Source organism: Marmota marmota, unplaced genomic scaffold, assembly GCF_001458135.2.
Source record: "Marmota marmota marmota unplaced genomic scaffold, marMar, whole genome shotgun sequence".
Classification (NCBI taxonomy): domain Eukaryota; kingdom Metazoa; phylum Chordata; class Mammalia; order Rodentia; family Sciuridae; genus Marmota; species Marmota marmota.
The window spans coordinates 38682130-38701954 of NW_025999977.1; the positions used below are offsets into that span (position 1 = coordinate 38682130).

Sequence of the window (19825 nt, forward strand, 5' to 3'; positions counted from 1 at the left end):
GGGGGGGGGGGGGGGGTGTCAATTAACAGAAGAATGTTAAGGATAAAGCTGTAAACAAATATTTAAAAAGAGCATAGTTTAAAAGGCAAGAGGTCAAGCTCTTCATCTATTTCTCAATTATAAAGTAGGGACAAAGCCAACATCACTGTATTATGATTAAACACAATGGTCTAAACTATTGAACAATGTGCCTTGAACATTACTGGTCTCCATGTGAAGAAACCAACTTCATGAATTCTCATCCAGAATATAACAACACAGGTCCCATTCCAGACCCTCTGGATTTGACAGGTGTTTCAAGCAGGTCACCAGTATAAAAACTACTGTTATACGTAAATGGAGTGCAAATAGTTTCCTCACCAGTACCTCCAGTCCTGAGCCCTCCCCTTAAATTCTAAGCCTGTCACCATCCTGACTGCTAGGTCTTGTCTTTCACATGATTTCAAATTCAACTTGTCTAAAAACCCCCAAACCACTTCCCTCTTCTGATGTAATTTTTATTAATTTGATATTTCTATTCTCTACCATGCATAATCATCTAGTCCGCACCTCCTTTAAATTACTCACTACACAAGTAAATGTTTCACTTTTCTATATCTTGGCCTTTGCTCTTGCTATCTACTCACTTTCCTTAATCTACTATTAAAAGGACTCTCCTGCCCTCCTCTATCCAAATTCTATCTGTCCTAGTCCAACTGACATACCTTCTATTCCACCAGGACTTCAACACTACTGTACTCATCTGAAAAATAACCACATGCTACCTTAATTAAGCCTTAACCTACATCCATTCATTATAGTTAAAGTAATCACTCAAAATCATGTAAGCTACTTCCAAATAAAATCTCTTCTACAATTATTTTCCCCTTGTACCATTTTACTTTTATGTACTAAAATCTTGCAGGCCTAATTTGATTAAAGGTTCCCTGAGAACAGTACATAACCTTCTTAATGTGTTTATTCCCCATTTTGTCTAGCAGGATTTATCAAACTCTTGTTATATTTCCAAATGGTAAATAAGTCCGCCACCAATTCCAGAGCCATCAGTGCTACTTACCACTTTACTTTGCATGTCTGTACGTTCCATTCCACAATATATTTATCATCTGAACAACTATATAAGCAGCCACTGTCTTCATGCCACTGTACACAATTGATTCTGTTGTCATGTCCACCACTCTGCAGGTTAAAAAAATAAAAATTATGGGCTGGGGTTGTGGCTCAGCGGTACAGCACTCACCTTGCACGTGCGAGACCCTGGGTTCAATCCTCAACACCACATAAAAATAAATAAGTGAAATAAAGGTGTTGTGTCCAACTACAACTAAAAAATAAAATATTAAAAAAAATTAAAGAAAAAATAGAAGTTGTAACCAAAATGTTAGGTCTTAATTAAGCCCTAACCTACATCCATTCATTATAGTTAAAGTAATCACTCAAAATCATGTAAGCTACTTCCAAATAAAATTACTCTTACTTCCAAAGGAGAATATTTTAAAACATTAAGTTCAATTATTTCCCTTCCCTCTTATCAGCTGTCAAGTCAAAGAACTCATTCCTATATTATACACAAAGAATTAAACAAAGGATATGAATACATAAATCCCACAGAAAGAATTCAGAAATATGTATCAAATATATCAAAATGCTCAATTGTTAGTAATCAAATACAAACCAAAACAAAGTAGCATTTTCAGTCTGTTTATCTAGCAACTTATCGTTATACTGCCTGTGCTGGTGACATAATAAAAATGGCCTTACAATATATTTCTGGTGGCAGTGAAAAATTAGTGTCCTTTTGGAAAGCAATTTAGCAATGTATCCTTTCATTCACTTACTCATTCAACAAACATTTAACAAATACCATTACATGCCAGGCACTTTAAATACACTATTATGTCCAAGTCAAGAGGCAGGTTATCCAATACCCATTTAAGAGACGATAAGTTAATTTACCTATGATCACTTTGTGTGTGCGTGTGTGTGTTGCTAAGGACTGAACCCAGGGCCTTGTGCATGCACTCTACCAACTGAGCCATACCCCCACCCCCTACCCATGATCACTTAACTAGCAGGAGTCAACCTCAAAACAGACTAGCTCTAATGCCTGCATGGTCCTTTTCTATTTTACCAAACCATCACAACACTGTTCATCACCCTGCCTCTGAGTTCCTCTGTGATCCCTGTTAAAGATATTGTTATAATCCTGTGTGGTATTTTTTTCCTTAGCTTTATTTTATTTATTTATTTTTATTTGGTTCTGAGGACCAAACCCAGGGCCTTGCATGTGAGAGGCGAGCGCTCTACTGCTGAGCCATAACACCAGCCCCCTGTGTGGTATTAAAATGACTTAAAAAGAACTTCTAGGCTCCATCAGCATCATGCCCAGGGCCAAAGCAACCACTTCCATTGCACAGGATGATATAAATCTGTTGTCCACAAAAACTGACCAAAGGATGGTTTCCTAACTACAGTGGGATAAGATCCCACATGATGATCACCCTAACTGGGAAGAGACAAATAAAGGGAGAGTTCCTTCCTGCTACACAGATCTTGAATGTTTTACCTTTTTTTAACAGCTGGGTATTATTTGTATAATTTGTAATAGACAAACAGAAGACTTCTAAAGGTAGATATAAAACTCAAAATTTTTCCTCTACCATATTAGTTGGGGATTTTTTTTTTTTTTTTTTTACTGCTGCTGTTTCAATGGAATATTCATGGTAGAAATAACGCTACTGAGATATAGGTATTGTCCTTCCATTGCTGATAAAAGAAAAAATTAAGGAGACTCTTTCAGAAATCAGCCATAACACTCAAAACTCTTTGTCTCCCTAATTTTAAGTTAAGAATTCAGGAAATCCATTGGACAGAAAAATAAAAGTCATTATTTTACAACAACAACAACAAAAAAAGAAATTCCCAAATGGTCGGTTAACAGTTACATGACAAGTGGACTATCCAATTCAGTGGGAATTTAGACAGTCATAATCATTAAAAACATTTATAACTGGGCTGGGGATGTGGCTCAAGCGGTAGCATGCTCGCCTGACATGCGTGCGGCCCGGGTTCGATCCTCAGCACCACATACAAATAAAGATGTTGTGTCCACCAAAAAACTAAAAAATAAATATTAAAATTCTCTCTCTCTCTTTAAAAAAAAAAAAACCTTTATAACTAGTTCTTGAAAATACAGTCTGATCTCTAGCCACATCCATTTTTCTGCAAATGACATGATTTCATCCTTCTTCATGTGAATAGTACACTGTAATTACATTGTTTTTTCAATAATCTCTAATAATTCATTTCCTTGCCATTATTTTCTATATAAAATATACTTACTATTAATTTACTATGTAATTCTCCTTTTACTGTACTGTACAACAAAATGCTACCAACTGCTGTACCAAGAGCCAACAAGTCAATCTGGTCACTCGTTCCTACAGCTTCTGATTTCCTTTTTTTCCTCTGGTGACTTTCCTATAAAAAAAATTTTTAAAAATTTATTAGTATTTCAAACACTAAAACATAATTAATACATAAGCATTAAAGCCCACTATCCCACAAAAGACATTTTAAAAAGGAGAAAAGGCAGGGATTCACTCTCACATAATTTCTCATTACTTTAAAACACAGACACACACACACTCCAAACTCCAATGGGAAGGGAAACTCAAAATTCTCCATCCCTCTCTCACACCTGTCTGAAAGGAAAGCAGCAAACAAGTCAGACACAGAAAGTCAAGTATTGTTTTCTCTTGGTACTTTCTTAACAAGTCTAAGCTGCGTCAATGTTCCTTCCACTTCTCAGTAATTGACCAATCCTCCTGACAGGAACTAAGTGAAGTTCCACAAGAAACCCATACCCAAGGATCTATGAATCCACAGATCCATACCTAAGCAGCCAACTTTTCCCCTCCCCTTCCCAATCTTTCCTCAAATTCTAGCCTAGTTTTCAAGAAATGGAATTCAAACAATTTTATATTTATAAGCATACATTAAATTTAATATCAGTCAACAAAATAGTTGTAACTAGTAGAGAAGCTCCAAGTATAAACCAGGGAAGTTGCTCCAATATCTGATCAAGGGCCTGAGTTCCATGCTGGCTCAGTAATTCTGATGATTGAAAAGGCAAAAGTTTCCATCTACTAGCAAATGTTGCAAGATTTCTTTTGATTTATTTCAAATGTGATGTTAACAGTTTGTATTCTCCATCAAAATGACAATCCATGATCACAACTCACAAGCACAGATCTGAGCTCATAATTCTGAAATATATGATTTTAAAACTTCTTTTTTTTTTTTTTTTTTATTAAAGCTCACCAGTCTGTATGTTTTGGTATAAAAGAAGCTCTGAGAAATCCATTCTCAGATCCTCCTGTCTCGGCCTCTCAAGCTGCTAGGATTACAGGCATGCACCACAGTGCCGGGCTGACAAATCCATTCTTTTAGCATAAAACTGTCCAGTAGAAAAGGGAACACTTTCTTAATAGTATAGGATCTCTCTTCTCTATAGCATAAAAATCTAGGAAACATAAAAATTTACCCCATCCAAGAAACAAAATGAAAACTACAATGTTATCAGTATATAAAGACTATCAGAGTAAATTTCTAGAGAATTTTCAAATTTTTTCCTTTTAGTTATCCTATGGGGATGCTACATTTGAAAAATTTGATTTATCAGACACTCAGATGAACAAAAAGAAGTAACTTTTTATTACAGAATAAAAATAACATTTAGCTGTTCTTTAGCAATGTATCTACATTAACAAACCCAAAAGGGATGTTACAATTAAAAGACTGAGTGTAAACAGTATAATCTAATGTCGCATCAGTAACATTTAATCTGCTTGAATAATGAAACTTTTGTATTAGAAGTGTCCCACAACCCCAACTTCACTTACATGAATTTCTAAAGCTACCTGTGAATAATCCCAGAGAAAAATGTGGTTTCTGCATTAAGGTTATAAACACAAACAGCTATTTCATAAAAGGGCAGTAGGGAGAAGTATATTAAGCAACTGTAAGTTGAGCATCCTTAATCTGAAATTTTGGAGCACTTTAAAGATTTCAGATTTTCAGATCAGGGATGCTCAAATGGTAATGTCTATGCAAATATTCTAAAATCCAAAACGTTCTGAATTCTGAAACACTTCTAGGCCCAAGCATCTCAGATGAGATACTCAATATGTGCTACCTTATCAAAAAACTCTAAAAGAATTTTCTTTAGAGAAGAGTCTAGAAAAACCAAATTATCTATACTGATCTTTTTTTTTAACTGTGTAAAGGTTTGTCCAAATGTATATATGCTTTACCACAGATTTGAATTTACATTAAAAGCACTGAGAAAGAAAGGAAGGAAGGAAGGAAGAAAAAGAAATTAAACATTAACATAACCAAAACCCTGATTTTCCTATGTGCGGAATCTACTTTTGGCAGAAACAAGAAAAGGCAGGCAGGAGTATTCTATATATGAATATATATATGTATGCATATATCTTTATTTATTTATTTTTATGTGGTGCTGAGGATCAAACCCAGCGCCTCACACATGCCAGGCAAGCACTCTATCACTGAGCGGCAAGCACTCTATCACTGAGCTACAACCCCAGCCCCAAGCCCACAAGATCTATATGCAACTTTGAGGAAAACCGTCTAAAGCTAAATAATAATTCAATTAATTTCATATAGCTATTAACTTGCATGTTTTTTTTTCAGTTAGATGGTCTTTTTAAAAATAACTTCCCACTCAGCAGGATAGGCATGTCCTAACATGTAACACATGAACCAAATCAGAAGTTTATATAACCAATGTGCATTTTAGTGAAATCTAATATTTTAGGTACAACCCCACATTAAATATTTCTGATACCAAGGTCAGTACTACTGATTCCAATTCTATCCATACATCACACTCCATACATGTGTTTAAACTTCCTCATTTTGCTTTTCCCTTTACTTGAAGGGGCTTTCTCCTACTCGCCTTAATTTTCATTGGTTAAGAATTCTATCTATGCTTCAAAGTCTACCTTAAATACCATCTCCTACAGAAACCTTCTTTTCCTTAAGAAATAAATCATGCTCTGCATCACAGACACAGTAAAACTGAGTTATCTTTTTTCTTCTTTCATCTTAAGTCACACACAGTTGTTTCCTTTCTTAGAGTACCTAGAAATGTCAGGTCCCAACTGACCAGATGTGTAAAAATATAAAGTAATGAGAAATGCTGGCTGAGAATTTAGTTCATATATTTTTAACTATAAACTCTAAGTGAAGGTATCAGGAATGAAGACTAAAAGAATGTGATTTCTTAAATTAACACCTTGTCCAACCTAAGGGCAGACTGAGCTAAGCACAAATAGCACAAACCTGTCTGATGAAAGCTTCTGAACATTAGACCCAGAAGACAATAAGAACACTGAGGAGTTGAGGAGGTAGCTCACTGGTACAGTGCTTGCCTAGCACCCTACATACATAAAATAAAAAGAACAACAACAACAACACACAAACAATGAGAAAGAATATGAATGGAACACATGCTTGATTTTTAATGCAAGTAGTAGTAAAAATGACGTGAAGAGACCATGAAACATCCAGGTGATAAGAAGTTTGAATTTGATCCAGATTTAAGCAATGGCTTACACTAAAATCTCAAAGTAGAGTTTACATACACATGAAGAAACCAGTATGCACTCATGAAAACATGATATATATAAATGAAACAAGCTTCACAGAAAAACTTATCATGAGTAGCAATTCTCTGATGTTTTCCATCTCATTTTTTTAATGTGGTCACAACCCACTATTATCTATCTCAGAATTCACTAATGGATCAAAACTTACTTTGAAAAATACTGACTCCTAGATACCAAAAATTACGACCAAGTTTACATTTGTACTTGGCAAATAGCTTCCTATTCCACTTCTTGGCTTATCTTACTGATACTTATTCTGGCATATGTAGAAGTATAATGTGAAATAGCAGGTAAAAACTTTACATTTTACATAAAATTACAAATAGTATTTATAACAAAATAATTAAATTCTAATACAGAGAAACATCTATTTCTGCCAATTAAATCTAAACTGTGATCTTTATCTTCTTTTGAAGTTTAAATACTGGAGACCTCAAGAGAGCACAGCAACACATTTGAATTGTGCTACATCTCTAAGAGATAGCAATGGTGATACCCAGCTCAGATTTTTTCCTAGAAATATACTTAATGCTACCACATGGGCTCTGTCCAATGTCTGATACGCGCCATGGGCTTCCTCCAGTAAGTACTAAGCTGTGTAGGGTCATATAACTGCACTGAGATTAAAGCAGTATAAAAATGTGTACTGTGGTAGCCAACAATAGGCAAAGTCTATTCCTCTAGGGTTCTACAGTCAGTAGGGAAGGAAAGTAGAAAAGTGTGTGACTTAAGGGAGCAATGAAAAAGGATCCTTTCCTAGGTGGCTCAGCCATCTACTGTATAACTCTGCCCTGACACTAACACCTCAGCCTCAGTTTATACATATAAACTTGGGAAACTAAAACTACTGAGGCATAAATACAAAGTATTATAATCAGTACTTGGGATATAGCTCAATTGCTAGAGTGCTTACTTCACATGCACAGGCCCTGGGTTCAATCCCCATCACAACAACAAAAAAAGTATTTCATTCTGTAACCAAGAACAAAAAATGGCAATCTAACTTTTCTAAATATTTATAAACCAACCACTACATTAACCCACTACTTAAGAAACCCAGCTCATATTTCTTTTCACTTAGATAAGAATATCATATGTTTTGTCTCTCCTTGGGTAGCAAACGGCCAATTAATAAACCAAATGCAGGATATTCCTATAAAATTTACAGTGTGAATACAACATTAAATGAGTCCACACAGATTCATTCAATAATAACATTTACTGAGTACTTATTATGTGCCATACTTTACTACACAGGCCATGTACACTGCCTCACTTCATGCAGAGAACCCTGAAAGCAGGGTGGAATTATCTCTACTTTTGGTTTGAAAGTGGACAACATGCCAGGATCTTAACAAAACGCTGGAAATGTGGACTTTGTAACAATATTTTTTTTTCATGCCTCACGCTTTAAACCTCAAGGATATAAAAATAAGAAGGTTTAATGAGAAAAAAGCATCTTGGGCTGGGGATATAGCTCTGTTGGTAGAACGCTTTCCTTGCATATACACAAGGCCCAGGATTCAATCCCCACCCCCACCCCACCCCCAAAAAAAAGAAAAGAAAAAAAAAGCATCTTGACACTTATGTGGCAAGGAACATAACCCAGGAAACTGGGAGTAGAGATTGAGCAGCTGCTGAACAATTACTCATTTTGTACCATTAAAAATCATTTGACAGGGGGCTGGGATTGTAGCCTAGCACAGGCGGGACCTGGGTTCGATCCTCAGCCCCACATAAAAATAAAGGCATTGTGTTGTGTCCATCTACAACTAAAAAATAAACATTAAAAAAAATCGCTTAACAGCCAGGTATGGTGGCAAATACCTAAAATCCCAGCTACTCAAGTGGCAAGAAGATTACAAGTTTGAGGTTAGTTTGGGCAGCTTGGCACAACCTTGTCTCAAAAAATAAAGAAGGGCTGGGATGTACCTCAATGGTAGCACTGCCTCTGGGTTCAATTCCCTTTGTCCCCTTCCTCAAATTGTATGGCCTTTAATTCTACACCATAATATATGTGTAAGCCTGTTTTAATACAGCAAAACTAACTCTCATTCTTCAAGTAAAACTGATGATCCAGGATGTCATATCCCCAATATGATAGGAATTAGGCTCTCTATAATCCTCTCAGCTGTTACTCCAGAACAAGAAGAGGAGTATACGGGCACTGAACTAGAAATCAGAGTACGATGACTCTAGTGGCCACAACTACTTCATTAGTGACTAAGGTTTTGGTTAAGTCATTTAACTTTCATAATTCTGACCCACCAATCTGTTTTTTAAAGTTTAGTAATTTTAGGGAATTTCATATTTATATTGCTAAAATAAGAGCATACTAGTAAAAGGAGTCTGAAACCTAGAAACATTGTGTGTGTGTGTTTGTGTGTGTGTGTAAGAGAGAGATCATGGGAGCTGAACACCTGCTATACCATTGAATTGCATCCCCAGTGTAACTTTCATTTTCATAAGACCTTCCAAATTAAAGCAACTTAATATGACAAAAGGTAATCGGAAATCAGTCCTGGTTATAAGAACAAATCCATATAATTCCCAACTATCATTCATAATTTGAGACTAGGAAAAAGTTTCATTCCTGACATACACTGTGATTTGAAAGTCAACAGAAAAGTGGAGGACAAATTTTGGACAACCTAATAATATTAAATATATGTTGCACTTAACTAAAAACTGAGCTTTAAAGATCTAAATTCTAGCCCTGGTTCCATTTTTTGGTTTTATGCAAGTTGCTCTGTTAACTACCTTGCAAAATTAACTATACAAATATACTAATAATATTTAATACTTACAGCACTTACATGTCAAGAATTATTCTCAGTGCTTTCTGCATTATTAAATATATTACCTTACATAACTTCTCAATGTATATAATCCTCATTTAATAAAGGGAGAACTAGAAGCAGAATTATTATGATGAAGGAGAGCCTGGATTTAACAGAACTGTTAAATTACATTTGAAAACAATTTTAAAAAGAAAAAAATATGCAGAATGCTGAAATTCTAATAATGACAACTAAAACTTTACAAGTCTGAGTTTTGTGCCTAATTTATGACCCTTGATAAATGTCCTTTATCAATCAACAGGAGATACCATGCAAACATAACTTAAAGTCAAAAAAATATCTGAAAGAATTCACCCAAGTATAGCAAGTAAAGATGTATCCCCACTTTCACCCAAAAATTTAGCATGGGCTCTTCTGGTGGTCAGAGTAAGATCTATCCTAAACATAAGTGTTGAAATTTGACAACATAGTTATGACAAAATGTCACACTTTAGGATACTTGATGCTTCTAATCCATGTTGAAGTGAATCGGTTTGGCTACTCTATTAAGGGCAGTAAGCACGTGCGAGTGAGTTTGAGTGGATGTAATCCGGTGATTCAACAGAGAATTTACCTGACAATGAAAAGATTTCCCTAACTCGGCAAATTCCAATCTACAGGAAACTTCACCTGGATTTACATCATATTCACCAAGTCAAGCTACTACATTTTAACTCCAAATGCTAATGAAGAATTCAAGATGAGGCAAGGACTAAAAAGAGGGAGCCGAGCAGAAGTTAAACATAAGAAACTCTGAAAGGCTGAGAATGAAAAGGAGATTGGGAAAGTCCAGAGTTTAGAGCGTAAGAGCCCTGTTAGCCAAAGGCGTGAGAGAACACGTGTTGAGCCGGCACCCCAGGAGGATGGGGTCCTGGAAACAAGAAAACAGACTTGTTCATTACAACTGTCCAAGAAAAACCAATACCCTTGAGTCTGCGATAGGAATGAGCAGTACAGTTCCAAGATGGGGCTCTGTCAAAAGCCAGGGCTCTGATGAGCGCATGCGGATGAGTGGGGCCTGGCTGAAGGAAGCCACCCCTGGGGGGTCAGGGGCCTTGGCGAACATGGCTGCCCAGCGACAGTGGGACGCAGACCGCATGGAGCCCGCCGGATCGAACCGCGCCCTCTTACTGCCCTCCCGACAGGCCGTACACAGGCGGCGAGGTAGCCCAGTGCCCGCCGCCACAGCGCTCACTGCCTCCCTGCCCTGAGGCAGCGAGGGCCCAGAATGGTGCGGGACCGCGGGTCGCCCTGCCCGGGGGCGCCAAACCCAGATCGGAACGAGCGCCCTCCCCCACCACGGTCCCGCTCGCACTACCTTGGCCTGCAGCCGCGCTGGCGCCCAGGCCAGGCAGGTGCAGGTACCGCTGAGGTGCGCGGAAGGCACGTACTCCTGATGCAGTCGGTTGTTGGCTGTCTCCCACACTCTCAGGTGACCGTCGGTAGAGGCCAAAGCGAAGTAGGCCTGTCTGTCAGGGGAGAAGGCGCAGGGGACCCCCGCAGGGGCCAGAGGGTCGCAGCTACCGCCACCACCCGCCGCCATTGCTGTTCTGGCTCCGCGGCAGCCACGTGTTCGTCCGTGCGCAGGCGCACCGACGCGGGGCGGATCCTAAAGAGAGGAAGTGGGGCGGAGGGAGTGCCGGGATCTGTGGGCGTGGCTCGTCACCACGCAGGCGAGCGTTGGGCGGGTCTACCCTGTGGACGGTGGCCGGTAGGGCCTAGGGCTAACGTTCGGGAGCGTAGGGTCGAGAGTGTGTGGAAGGAAGTGGCTATAGCATGCAGAGCAAGACCCATTACTTTAAAAAACTTTTATAAAATGGTCGAACGAAATGTTCAAAAGAAACATTTATCTATAACTCCGTGATTGTGACAACTGTTTTCATTTTCCCCTATTCATTTCCAGGCTATAGTTAAGTACACAGTAATAATTTCTTCTGTCATAGTAATGTAAAAGTCATGGCATGAGCAGCTACTTCCTCATATTTCGTTGAGAGTCAACCCGTGTTGCTACAGTAAATAGTCAAAATTTCTTTTTTTTTTTTTTTAATTTTTTTTTTCAGTTTTCGGCGGACACAACATCTTTGTATGTGGTGCCGAGGATCGAACCCAGGCCACACGCATGCCAGGCAAGCGCGCTACTGCTTGAGCCACATCCCCAGCCCAAAATTTAAAAAAATATCTTTTTTAATGTTTCTTTACTGTTTCACCAAATCAATGCATCCAATTCGAGAAATGCCAGGTACAGGAGTAGAGTATAGTGGTACAGGACTTGCCTAACTTGAGGGAGGGCCTGGATTTAATCCCCAGCACTGCGGGGGGGGGGGGGCGGCGAGTCAGGTAATGTTTGGCCCACTCAGAGCTTATTGACTTGCAGTCACGGCAAAGGACAGTGGTAGGTAGGACTCTGATAAAAGCAATGAAGCTGATGAAAAGTGGTCAGATTCCAGATGTAATCTGAAGTTAGAGTCAAGAGGACTTGCTGAATGGATTGGTGTGTCGGGTGAGGGAAAGAAATGGGTAAAGAATGGTTTTATAATCGGAGCAAGGGCTTGGGATGTAGCCCACTGGTAGAGCATTTACTTGCCTACCTTAGATGAAATGAAGCCTTGGTTAATCTCCAGCACCACAAAAAGAAAAAAAAAAAAAAAACTGAACAAATAAGTGAAAGGTAATACTATTTTGCGAATAATAGAAAAGATCAGAGAGATATAAATTTTGGCTGCATTAGAATATTGATACCATTCAAAACCACGGGACTGGAAAGGTCATGTTCAATGTGAATAAAAAAGTGAACTTAGTCCCAAGCTAAGAAGTCAGGAAGAGGAAGAACATCCAGAAAAGTAGATTGAGAAAGGATGACAATAAAGAGAGATGAAAAGCCTAAGAGAATAAGAATCTCTTAGGAAAAAAAAATTATTTTTCCCTGAAAAACAAATTTTTATGATAATTTCAGAAGCAAAACATGATAAAGCCATGTCAGGTACTGTAATATAAACATTAAATTAACCAGTGATCTTGGCAAGATCAAGATCATTGGTAATTTTTAAAGAATTTTTGTTTAAAGAGAGAGAGAGAGAGTGAAAGCAAGAGCAGATGTGAGTCTACATAAAAAAGGTCTGGCTGGGGGTGCTAGGGATATAGCTCAGTTGGTAGGGTGTTTGCCTTGCATGCACAAAGTGCTGCATTCAATCCCCAGCACCAAAAAAAAAAAAAAAAAAGTCTGGCTGGGTACATGGCATGTACCTATGAATCTAGCCACTGTTAAGGTTGAAGCAGGAGAATTGCAAGTTCAAGGCCAGCCTGAGCAACTTAGTGAGACCCTGTCCCAAAATAAAATAGAAAGGACTGGGGCTGTAGCTCAGTGGTAGAGCACTTGCCTAGTATGCACAAGACCCTGGGTTTGATGCCCAGAACCAGAAAATAAAAATAAGAGCTTATTTTACATTTGCTATATGTTAGGCAGTGTTCTAAGTAATTTATGTGTATTGATTCACTTGGTCCTCACAATAGCCCCACAATGTAGAAACTATCAATATCTCCCTCCATTAGATAAGAAAAGTAAAGAAACTGGGAAAGGATGAGCTGGATTTCTAACCAAGTTATCTTTGGGCACTGACTACCTTACCTGATGAGTGCACGTAGGGTTCACATAAATGACCCTTCCACACCCAAGCAAATCAATTCCTAGACTGCTCCCCTTCAGTGATCTTGATTTCTACTCTGCATGAGCTACTCACTCTAATGGTCATATCTCTAACCTTGTCATTATAACTGAACCACCTTCATAATCTCAATTTCCACACCCTGCTCTCTTACTGCCATCCCTCCTATTTCCAGCTCACTCATTCTGGTTTACATATTACAGCCAATATTTATATCACCAACCCAAAATTTTCTCATCAACCCTCCTACCTTCTCCCTTCATTTTTAAGTTGTATCATTGTAACCTTCAAACCCCTTGCCTCTTTCTTATATTACAGTCCTTCCTTGGTAAAACTGCAAGCCTAACAAAATCTTACTCTCCACCCACAAACACCTGAAAATGACTAGAGACAAGCCACAGCCACTCTAATGTGATACTTAGCCACTTTAAATTCATGATCCAAAATATTGGGCCCCAGTCCAGTCCCTTCAACATTCCAAGACACTTAAGTCTTATCTTCTAACACCTCAAACCTCCTAATCCATCTTTGCTCTGGGTAGATGACTTTGCTTCCTATTTCTTGGGAAAATAGAAGCAATCACAAAATAATTTCCACAAGCTACCAGTACCTGCATCCCTACCCACCTACATTCCATCTCTTCTGGTACTATGGATAAACTATCCATGTTCCTGCCAAAGACCACCCCTCCACTTAAGTTCTAAATTCTATCTCCTCTTTCCTATTCAAATATGTTACTACAAAAAAAGTCTTTTCTCTCTCTGCTGGCATCAACTTTTACCTCTCAACTTCCTCCTCATAAACATATATACATGCTATTATTCCCCCTCTCCCCCAGGTACCGGAGATTGAGTCCATCAGTATTTTAACATTGAGCTACATTCCTTCCCCTTTTTTATTTTGAGACAAGGTCTCACTAAGTTACCTAGGCTGGCCTTGAATTTTCTGTTCCCCACAACAGGTTCAGGGAATCAAACCCAGTGCTTCTAGTACACTAGGCAAGTATTCAACCACTAAGCTACATCCTCAGTCCCCTCCTTCCTTAATAATACTTAGACATCTGGCTTTAAATACCATCCATATGCTGATGATCCCAAATGTATAACTCTAGCCTGGGTCTTTTCTCTGAATTCCAAATGTGCACAACTTGCATATTGAATTCCCTATTCAACATTGGTGCATGGATGTTGTGGTAGGTTGAATTGTGTTCTGCCCAGAAAAAGATATATCCAAGTAAATGTTTGGAAATAGGTCTTTGCAAATATAATTTGGTTAAGAATCTCAAAATGATTATTCTAGATTTAGGGTGAGCCCTAAATCCAATGACTGGTATCCTTCTAAGAAAAAGACACAGAGACACACACAAAGGAGATAGAACACAGAGGGAAAAAAGAAAGAAAGAAAGTTACAGAAGACAGAGGCTAGGGCTGGGGATGTGGCTCAAGCGGTAGCGCGCTCACCTGACATGTGTGCGGCCCGGGTTCGATCCTCAGCACCACATACAAACAAAGATGTTGTGTCCGCCGAAAATTAAAAAATAAATATTAAAAAAAAAAAAAAAAGACAGAGGCTAAAGCCAAGGAATGCTGAAAGAAACAAAGAATTCTTCCCTGGGGCTGGGGATGTAACTTGGTGTAAAGCACTTAACTAGCATTAGTATGGCTGTGGGATTAATCCCCAGCATGGCAAAATAAAAATAAAAAATGAAGAATTCTTCCCTAGAGGCTTTGGAGGGAGCGTGGTCCTGCCAATACTTTGCTTCTGCACTTCCCACCTCCAGGACTGTGTGAGAATACCCATCCATTGTTTTAAGCCACTATGTTTATAGTAATTTGTTGCAGCAGCCCAGGAAACTAATACAGATTTCTTTTTATTTATTTATTTATTTTACCAGGGATTGAACTAAGAGGCACTTGATTACTGAGCCACATCCCCAGCCCATTTGGGATTTTATTTAGAGACAGGGTCTCACGGAGTTGCTTAGTGTCTTACCTTTGCTGAGGCTGGCTTTGAACTTGTGATTCTCTTGTCTCAGTCTCCCAAGCCACTGGGATTACAGGCATGGTACACCCTGCCTGGACCACTAATACAGATTTCTAACAGATCTCTCAAAGTTAACATATACAAAACAAACTCCCAACTTCAGAAATGTTTTACATGTAGAAAGGATGCATTTTAAAAATTGATATATTATAATAACCTCTAAAAAACAAGAAAAGATGTTGCATCATTGAAATAAAACAATGTTACATTCTAAAAAAATGAACATTCCATTGACAAAGAAAAGATAAATGGGGGACTATTTCAGGTGTCTTAAAACTGAATAATAAGAGTTCCTGAAAGAGAACAGAGGAAATAAAAGGGAAGAAACTATCAAAGGAATTGTTCAGAACAGGTTTTCCAGAACTGAGGGATATGAATTACTATATCGAGGGCCAGAAAAAAAAAAAAAAAGAAAAAGAATAAATGATCTGATTTTAAAATAGACATTGAGAGAACATGAATAGACATTGCTCCAAATAAGTATAACCAACAAGTATAGGAAAAGATGTTCAACTTCAGGGAATACAAATCAAAGAAGTGGTATCACCACATATCTGTTTGGATGGCCTTTAAAAAAAAAAAAGATAAGTGTTGGCAAGAATGTGGACAAAAGGGAACCCTTGAACATGGGTTAGTGGGAATGCAAATTAGTGCAGCCACTGTGGAAAATAGTGTGGGGGTTCCTCAAATAATTAAAAATAGAACTAGCATATGATCTAGCCATCCCAATTCTGGGCATATATCCAAAAGAATTTCCAAAAGGCTCTTCAAGATATATCTGAACTCCAATGTTCATTGAGATATTATTAACAATAGCCAAAATATGGAAACAACCTAAATGTCCACTGGTGGATGAAGGGATTAACAAAAATGTGGTATGTACATATAATGGAATATTATTCAACTTTTAAAAAGAAGAAAATGCTGCCATATGCCACAACATGGATGAAACTAAAGGACATTATACTAGATCAAATAAGTCAGTCCTAGGATGCACACTGCCTGATTTCATTTGTATGCCATAGCTAAAATAATCAACTTACAGAAACAGAAAGTAGAACAGTGATTGCCAGAGTTAGAGGTAGGGAGAAATAATGTAAAAGAAAAAAAGGGGGAGAGGCCATAAATGCCACATACAGTGAATGAAATTAGACTTAAACCAAGGCACAGCGCTATAAATAATTCAGAACAAAGACAAGAGGCAATGAGATCCTATAAGCTTCCAGAGGGAACAAGAAAAACAAGTTAAATACAAATGTTCGGGAATCAAATGAAATCTGTTTTTTTATCAACACAATGGAAGGTTGAAGATAATGAGGCTATGCCTTCAAAATTCTGAGAAAAAAAATTGAATTCTCACCAGAAAAACTAACTAGCAAAGGCACCCATAGAATAAAAATGCTTTCAAATGTTCAACCTCACAAAAAAATCTTCATTCTCAGGTTCTCTTTCTCAGTAAGTCATTGAAGGTTCATGTTCTTGACAAAACAAGTAGGTAATTGAGAGAAAGGAAGAGGAGATATAGGAAACTCAGAAGACTGACAGAGAAGAGCAGTCAAGGGAACCTCCAGGCTAAGTGAGACCCCAGATGACAGGTGGACAGGTATGTAGAGGAGCAGTTGCAGAGTCTCCCTGAGTAGTTTAAGGCAGGGGAAAGTGATAGAATAGCTAGCGTATCTGAAGATGCTGAGTGGAGATTTATACAACCAGGAGAATATGAGTTGGATCAATAACAGATTACAAAAAAAAAAAATACATGAAGATGACAAAAAGACAACAAGATAACTTGTGCAGCAGAGGAAAAACAGGATAATATATATTAATCATAAGACATTGCTGGTATTAAAAACGTTTTCTTTTTGCAGTACTGGGAATCAAACCCAGGGGTGCTCTACCACTGAGCTATAGTTCAGCCCTTTTATTTTGAGACAGGGTCTTTTTGAACTTCCTAGGCTGCCCTTGAACTCGCGATCCTCCTACCTCAGCCTCCCAAGTAGCTGGGTTACAGGCATGTACCACCATGCCTGGCCATGCTATTTGGAGCTGGATATGTGTGTGTTAAATAAATTTCACTGGTTAATAAAAACTTAGAAAGTGAAGAAATTTTGTCATCATTTTGTCCATTTTACAGATGATAAACTGATGCTCTGAGTAGTTAAATGACTTCAGAAACTTCATGGGCATTTATTTATTTTCCTATGCCAAGCTGCCTCTCAGGCAAATGCATTTTATAAGATGAATCCTTGGAGGAGAGGACTGTGTCCTAATTTTGCAACTTTCCCTTCATCCATTCCTTAGAACTTAGGGATGTGAGGGGGAATAAAGGAGTTCTGATTTCTGACTTCAAGAGCTTAGTGAAGTCTAGTGGAAGGTGGAGTGACACCTTAGACAAAAAAATCTCACCTGTTGGTGAATAATGGTGATAAGCACCAACAAGGAAAAGTACAAGGTATAGGAGAAGGCAGCCTAGAGTGGAGGAATGGGTCAGGGATGCACTCTCCGAGAAAACAACTGGGAAACATTTAAAATGGCACTTTCTCACCCGCAAAGCCACACTGTTTCTACTCATAGATTGTCTCGGAGAGTTGCCCCCCACCGCCCCCGCACTTCTTTCTTTTGGTACTGGTGAGTATTTTACCATTAAGCTACATCCTCAGCCATTTTACTGTTTCAGGATGGCTGAGGACTTCTGATACTCCTGCCTCAGCCTCCCCAGTCACTGTGAAGATGGGCATGCACAACCACGCCTGGCTCATACAGTTCTTTTTTTGTCACCTGGAGGCACCAATAAAACCAAAGATAATACAACTCATTGAAGATTATTGAGTGCTTTTTATACACAAAGCAGAATATGATAAACACAGAAGAAATGTAAGTAAATTGCTAAGGAATTGAGAGTATGATAACATCTAATTCAGTCCAGAGGGATATGATAAGGTAGATTTAGAGTATGGATGAAAGTTCTTTTTTTTTATACCAGGGATTGAACTCAGGGGTGCTTAACCACTGAGCCACATCCCCAGCCCTTTTTAGATATTATATTTGGAGACAGGATCTCACTGAGTTGCTTAGGGCCTCACTAAGTTGCTGAGGCTGACTTTGAATTTAGGATCCTCCTGTCTCAGCCTCCAGAGTTGCTGGGATTACAGGTGTATGCCACCAGGCCCAGCCTCCTTACCACAATTATTCTGGGCCCTGCTTATTTTTTTCTCAGGCCTGTAATTAATATTCTTCCAAGCCTCTCTCTGCCCCCAATTCCAGGCAAGCCTTCATCCAATTTACCAACTAACAATTAATTCTTATCAGTCCTAAAGGGTCAGCTCAGGCATCTGGCTAGGTAATGTACACCTGTAATTTTAGTGGCAAGGGAAGCTGAGGCAGGAGGATTAAAAGTTTGAGGCCAGTCTAGATAATTTACCCAGACCCTCAGCAACTTGTCAAGATCCTGTTTCAAAAATAAAAAGTTTTTTTTTAAGAAGGGACTGGGAGTGTGATAAGGTGATAAAATGCCCCGGGTTCAATCCCCAGTACCGCCCATCCAAAATAAATAAATAAATAAAACTCAGGCAACACCAGCTTTAATTCAGATTACCTCTCTGATTCTTAACAAAATATCATAAACCATGTCTAGAAATATATAAAAAAGTTAAACACCATGATCAAATGGGATTTCTTCCAGGAATTCAAGGTTGGTTTAACACTCAAAAATCAACAAATGTTGGGAGTGGGGATATAGCTTAGTTGATAAGAGTGCTTACCTTGCATGCACAAGGCCCTGGGTTCAATCCCCAGAACCACCTGCAGGGGAAAAAATAAATCAATAAATGTGCGAGGTATGATGGCACACCTCTGTAATCCCAGTGCCTCAGGCAGCTCCCAAGTTGGAGACCAGCCTCAGCAATTTATTGAGACACTGTTTCAAAATAAAAAATAAAAAGGGCTGGGGATGTCACTCAGTGGTATGGCCCCAGTGGGTTCAATCCCCAGTGCCAAAAAAAGAAGAAATGAAAAACCAATAAATGGAATACTTCTACTAATAGAACAAAAGATAAAAACTACATGGTAATCTCAAAAGGTACGGGGAAAGAATTTCATAAAATCTAATAATCATTCATGTTTTTGTTTTGTTTTGTTTTTAATTTTTCAGCAGACACACATCTTTGTTTTTGTATGTGGTGCTGAGGATTGAACCCGGGCCGCACGCATGCCAGGTGAGCGCGCTACCGCTTGAGCCACATCCCCAGCCCCTCATTCATGGTTTTTAAGAAAACAAACTTTATTTTTTTGGTACTGCTCAGTGGCACATGTCTGCAACCCCAGCAACTGGAGTGGCTGCAACAGTAGAATCATCAGTTTGAGGCCAGCTTCGGCAGTTTATTTAATTTTTTTAGTTGTAGTTGGACACAATATCTTTATTATATTTATTCATTTTTATGTGGTGCTGAGGATCAAACTCAGTGCCTGAAACGAGTTAGGTGAGTGCTCTACCGCTGAGCCACAACCCCAGGCCCCAGCTTGGGCAGTTTAGACCCCGTCTTAGAATAAAAATTAAAAAGGTCTGGTGGTGTGGCTCAGTGTGTGCCCC

At 38.6% G+C, this 19825-nt stretch overlaps 1 protein-coding gene across 1 annotated transcript in view; it reads right to left on the reverse strand.

Annotated features, from left to right (window-relative positions):
* The window catches only part of Wdr43 (WD repeat domain 43), a 42673-nt gene extending 31546 nt beyond the window's left edge, over positions 1-11127 (reverse strand). The window contains exons 1-3 of the mRNA XM_015479808.2: positions 10854-11127; positions 3343-3480; positions 1058-1179 (exon numbers count right to left, since the gene is read on the reverse strand). Coding sequence (XP_015335294.1) covers positions 1058-1179; positions 3343-3480; positions 10854-11078 — 485 coding nt within the window. The 5' untranslated portion in view covers positions 11079-11127. The remainder of the gene's footprint in view (positions 1-1057; positions 1180-3342; positions 3481-10853) is intronic.
* Between the last annotated feature and the right edge of the window lie 8698 nt (positions 11128-19825).